Source organism: Triticum aestivum, chromosome 6D, assembly GCF_018294505.1.
Source record: "Triticum aestivum cultivar Chinese Spring chromosome 6D, IWGSC CS RefSeq v2.1, whole genome shotgun sequence".
Classification (NCBI taxonomy): Eukaryota; Viridiplantae; Streptophyta; class Magnoliopsida; order Poales; family Poaceae; genus Triticum; species Triticum aestivum.
The window spans coordinates 11,838,479-11,844,664 of record NC_057811.1 but is presented as its reverse complement, the minus strand read 5'-3'; the positions used below and the strand labels follow the sequence as shown (position 1 = coordinate 11,844,664).

At 45.0% G+C, this 6,186-nt stretch overlaps 1 protein-coding gene across 1 annotated transcript; it reads left to right on the top strand.

Moving 5' to 3' along the window:
• Nucleotides 1–562: 562 nt before the first annotated feature.
• LOC123140754 (mitochondrial metalloendopeptidase OMA1-like) lies at nt 563–1,886 on the top strand. Its single transcript, XM_044560039.1, has 3 exons — nt 563–1,186; nt 1,267–1,343; nt 1,559–1,886. Exons 1-3 carry the CDS (start codon nt 644–646, stop codon nt 1,704–1,706), a joined length of 768 nt encoding a protein of 255 aa, XP_044415974.1. The 5' UTR covers nt 563–643; the 3' UTR covers nt 1,707–1,886.
• Nucleotides 1,887–6,186: the final 4,300 nt, after the last annotated feature.

Sequence of the window (6,186 nt, the reverse complement as noted above, 5' to 3'; positions counted from 1 at the left end):
TCATACTCGATGATTTTGCGAGAAGTGGAGGATACGGCTAAATTGTTTACTCTAGTGGATGTGGTGCATGAGTATAGGGAGTACGTACTATGCTCATAGGTTAGCGAAGGCTGCATCGTCGTTAGGCGCAGGCCGTTATATTTGGCTGGGTTCTTTATCAGATATCTGTAATATACTCCCTCCGTAAACTAATATAAGAGTGTTTAGATAACTACTTTAGTGATCTAAACGCTCTTATATTAATTTACAGAGGGAGTACCTTTGAATGTTTCGATTGAATAAAGAACCTTTTGCCCCTCAAGAAAGAAAAACTAATCTCGTTACAGCTCCCTTGTCCAAATTTCCATTCTACACCCCAAAAGTTACAAAACGCGTTGGGAAGGGGTGACCGCAGCAAAGCAATACGTGTGGATCGCCGGCCGTAGGTGCCCGTCTTGACGCACGCACAAATGGCAGCCCAATATTACTTGGCCCACACGCATGCAAAACGATAGGGTAAATTCGAGTATATATAATACGTTTGTCTAAAAGAAAAGAGTATATATAATACGTGCATGCATCATCGGCTCGGCTGTAATCAAGCGCCGCACCGCCATCCCCCGGGGGCGTATCCATCTATCGATTAAACGCCGCCGCCGCCAGGATGAACTGCATGAGGAACTCGTGCTGCGGCTTCTGTCGGCTTCAGAGCCTCCGCCGTTACCCCAACCTCTCGCCACTACGGCCGCCCTGTTGCACCGCCGCCGACTCTCCATGGGTCGCCATCCCCGCGGCCGTTCTGCTCTTTCTCGTCACCTGCGACCGCGAGAAGGTACCGTGCACCGACCTTGTCCACTGGGTCTCCTCGCCGCTCTTGCGCTCCTTGATCGGGGACACCATCTTCGAGACGATCAAGGAGAAACGCGGGCACGCCTTCCTTGGCCCGTCTGACCTCAACACCGTCCGTGTCCGGCTCATCGCCTCTGCTATCTTCCGTGCAGCCCACGACCTCTTCCCCCGCGATGGTGACCGCGACGATAAGAAGGCGAAAACGATGGCGCTCCATGACCTCAAGTGGGAGGTGATCATTTTCAATAATGAAAAGGCTAAGGCGTACAGCTTGCCCAATGGTAAGATTGTAGTCTACACTGGATTGCTCAACTGCCTAAACACCGACGCTGAAATTGCCGCCCTTATTGCACACGAGGTAGGTTAATTTTCGTTATTGTTTTTTTTTTGTCATCCTTCAATGGGACGGAATTCAGTTATGCCTTCTTTTCTTATTAGGCCGGACACGTTGTTGCAAAACATAACACGGAGTTCTCAAGGATGATTCCCTTCCATGACAAACTGGCCTCCCAAAGGTATTCTACTTAACCTTTGGCAATTTACGTACGTCAATTTTATTAGTTAATACATTATTTTCTTCTTTAAATGACGCAATTACATTTACGTACGTATGTCAAAGGAACAAACTTGCTGGTTTGCCAAGTCCTAGCTGCCCCATATAAGCAAGTATATTGCATGTTAGAGGCTATACCAGGTCTCATGTGCGTGTTACGTGATGTATACAATGTAGGAATGAGATGGAGGCGGATCTCATCGGACTGAAGCTACTGGCAGCCGCTGGTTTTGATACAGACGAAGCCCATGGGGTCTATGAGAAGTCCAGGGAGATCCGAAGAGGCAGCTGGTCTCGGTTTCACCCTTGGTGTAAGAAAGAATAACAGTTTTTATCGTGAGGCAGTGTCATGGAGGTGGTACTGCAACTGTACAAGCAAATTGTGCCCAAGAAACTTCAGTCGGCGTTTTCCTTGCGGAGTTCTCCGATACTAATTATATTTTAGAGTAACTTTGTAAAAAAGTTTTTTAAGATTTAATACGCCGTCTTGATATGACGACAGTGAAATAAAATTATTTATTACATACTCAAATTACTACTTGGTGGAGCGACCCCTACAAGTGCTATTACTACTTCGTGTTTTGGGATCGAATGCTCATGCTTGAGCAGGAGATTGAATAGAGGGCACCTCTTTGGAACCTATATCTGGACTCGCCGGCTCAAAGGCTTTGAGGCACCTTGATGTGAACCACGGCGGTGGAGGTCATAAACGTTGGTTGAAGGTTGACACTGTCTACCTAGAGTGCTCTTAGTCCCTCCCCATGGATGGTTTGGTTGGAGCTGGAGCCCTGAAGATTACGTCTAATTTTCTGTGTATAAACTCAACACCGCCTATCGAAATGTCAGGGAGAGAAATCCAAGATCATTTTCTTTGTGTTGGATTGTACAATATCAGAGAAAAGCCAAAACCGGTGGGGGGGGGGGGGGGGGGGGGTGATGGTGTATCAGTGTGCAGACCGCACTGACTAGACCAGTGACGGGCATGATTCAATGTTGGCGTAGCTCATGAGAGAGGAAATGTGATGGACAAAATCTACGCAGTATTAAGAGTTGACGGGCAAAGGTCACAGGAAAAAAATTCAAAAGCAGGTTTCAGAGGAATACCACCGCAAGGGACTAACTCTATCCAGTATTAAGAGTTTTATTTTGGGACATGTTTACCTTCGATCCAGTTTCGGATGTAGATATAATGTTATTTTCTAGAGACCCTAGTCTATCGAACCATGGAAGTAATGCTTATCAAGGAGATTGCTGCAAAAACTTGTTAACAGTTCCAATTTTTCGGACAAAATTGCAAAGGTGACAAAGACAATAATAAAGAAATAGGTCAGGGCTAAAGGTTTCGCTTGCTGCCATGTAGTTGCATTCAGGTCCTATTTAGATAAAGTACATGACATTAGTGATGGGGTCAAATTGGCAGATCTCGGGTAGGGGTTACCGAGCTAATAGTCCTACACGATGGTAATAGGGGAATGGGTTTTCGCCCAGGTTCGTGTTCTGCATAGAGATAGAACACTACGTCCTGCTTGTGTTGTTTTGGGATGGAGTACAAAGTGCAGGTGATCTACCACGAGATCGTTGTGTCTAGATTTGATGATCTAAGTTGTGTCTTATGAACTAGCCCAGTCTTGGCTTATATAAGAATACCAAAGGCCTATGATTATAAGATTTCTAGTCGGCTATGTCGGTGAAGAGGAGTCATCCACGGATAAGAAGTCCTTGTCTTGAACGACAAGGCTTTCTTTATGTTTCTTGTACATCGCCATGGGCTTTCCAAAGAGTCCTAGGACGGAACCGACGAGGGGACCTCAACCTGGCCGGCCTGGCCGCCAGTCGACATGGTAAGAGGCCCCCTAGCCGGGACACCCTCAATAGCCCCTGAATAAGTCTTCAAATCTGGCCACACCTTGACTTCTCTAAGTTGTTCGTCATCTTCGGATGCCGATCTTGAAACTGGCTCAATGAGAATTTTCCCTGATTAGTGTTTTCTTGTAGCGAAGCTTCGATATTGAACTGCATCCAACGTGTCATGGACCACCTTGGTCTTGAAAAGGTTGAAGGGGTTTAGCCGAGCTGCACGCCAGAAAGGTTTCCCACATAGCCAGCCGCTCGCAGCGGGCATTCATGCCGAACTGTTTCCGAAGTGGTGCGCACCACCTTGGTCTTGAGTTATCGATGTAGATGGCTAGCTTCCGAGGATTTTTTTCTGCCAAGCCGGCTTCCGCGAGTCAATTTTTCACGGAATATACCGATCGGTGTAATTTATTCTCTGTCGAGATATGCACCTGAAGGATAAAATAAAACCGCTGATCACAATGGCCCTTGAGATCCAGGTCAATTTTCCGAATTCTTGCTTGATAGGACCAAATTCTCGCTTGATATGATCAAATTCTCGCTTGATAGCATACTTTAGGAAAAGCGCGGTGTGCAGTAGCTCCTGAAACACATTAAATTTCCTACATCGAATCAATAATGGAGCCCTGAAACTCGGGTTGGGCAACATGGTGACGGAGTCGATGCCTACCAATCTCAGGTGGGGGGGGGGGGATCCCGAGCTAGTGGCTAGATACGATGGTAACCTTAGAAGCGAGGTTTTACCCAGGTCCGACCTCTCTCGAAGAGATAATGCCCTACGTCCTGCTTTGATTGTATTGATTTTGGATTGAGTACAAAGTACAAGTTTGTCTACCGCGAGATTGCCGATGATCTTTTTTGAAAATCGCGAAGAATTTAGGAATTTGCATTTTTTTACTGTTCTGACAAATTTTCAATTTGATAATAATGTATGAAATTCATGAATAAGTTTTGAAATCATGAACAGTTTTTGCATTCGTGGACAGATTTTGAATTTATGAACATTTTCAAATTTGTGGACATTTTTTACAAATGCATGAACATTTTTTATTGCAAACAGTTTTATTGCAAACTCATGAACAACAGCAAACATTTACAAAATAGATGAACATTTTTCAAAATTTTGGAACAATTTTTTAAAATTGATGAGCAATCTCTTACGAACAATTTTATGACAACTTCTTTTGAAATGCCTGAACAATTATCTAAATCACGAACATTGTTTTTGAAACAATGAACATTTTATGAGGCATAGTACTTTTACTTAGGGAGCATTTGCAGAAACTTTTTGTATTTTCTGAACATTTTATAGATTCATGAACATTTTTAAATTTCCAAATATTTGTTCAAATTTATGAACATTTTCTGAATACACGAACTTTTTTTAAAATCATGATTTTTATTTTGAACATGCAAATATTTTTCAAAATGTTAACATTTTCTGAATCTGTCAACATTTTATCATTTGACAAATAGTTTTTAAAATCATAAACAATTGTTGAATGCACAGAAATTTAATGATTTCTTGAGCATTTGTTTTTGCAAATTTCTTTTTTTCTGGAAATTTGGAACTTTCTATGATTTCCTGAATTATTTTGAAGAAGCAAAAAAATAAAAACTAGAAATTAAAATTAGAAATAATAAATGAAAGAAAAACAAAAGAAAAATCAGGTGTGTGCCCGCCCTGCACATGGGCCAGCCCAGAAGCGTTGGCGTGGGGGGCGAGGGCTACGCGTTTGCTCGTTAGGCAATGCATAGGGCGCTAAATAGAAGTCCCCTCACCTGCCTTCACGACCGCTGGTTAACCGGAAGCTGCTTTATCTAAAAAAACATGTGTTGCTGACCTCTGATATAGGTGACCAGTTGTTCTTTTTGCGAGAAAACTTCTGGTCTATTCATCAAAGGTAAAGGGCGGACGCTAGGCGTCATCCGGATGATACGCGCGCCAAAACAGCCGGTTCGCTAGCCGTATGTGTTGGGGAACGCAGTATTTCAAAAAAATTCCTACGATCAAGCAAGATCTATCTACGAGATGCATAGCAACGAGCGGGGAGAGTGTGTCCACGTACCCGTAGACCGAAAACGGAAGCGTTAAGTAACGCGGTTGATGTAGTCGAACGTCTTCGTGATCCAACTGATCAAGTACCGAACACACGGCACCTCCGCGATCCGCACACGTTCAGCTCGGTGACGTCCCTCGAACTCTAGATCCAGCTGAGGCCGAGGGCGAGTTTCCTCAGCACGATGGCGTGGTGATGGTGATGATGAAGTTACCGACGCAGGGCTTCGCCTAAGCACTACGACAATATGACCGAGGTGGAAATCTATGGAGGGGGGGGGGGCACCGCACACGGCTAAAATCAACTTGTGTGTCTATGGGGTGCCCCTCCCCCATATATAAAGGAGTGGAGGAGGGGGAGGGTCGGCCTCCTAGGCACGCCCCAAGGGGGGATTTCTACTCCTACTAGGAGTAGGTTTTCCCCCTTTCCTAGTCCAACTAGGGGGGGGAGGAAGGGAACAGGAGAGAAAGGAAAGGGGGGGTCGGCCCCCTCCCCAATTCGGACTGGGCTTGGGGGGCGCGCCCCTCTTCTTGGCCGCCTCCTCCTCTCTCCCACTAAAGCCCATGAAGGCCCATTAACCTCCCGGGGGGTTCCGGTAACCCCCCGGTACTCCGGAAAATGCCCGAACTCATCCGAAATCATTCGTGTGTCCAAACATAACCTTCCAATATATCAATCTTCATGTCTCGACCATTTCGAGACTCCTCGTCATGTCTGTGATCACATCTGGGACTCCAAACTACCTTTGGTACATTAAATCACATAACTCATAATACATATCGTCATCGAACGTTAAGCATGCGGACCCTACAGGTTCGAGAACTATGTAGACATGACCGAGACTCATCTCCGATCAATAACCAATAGCGGAACATGGCTTCTCATATAGGT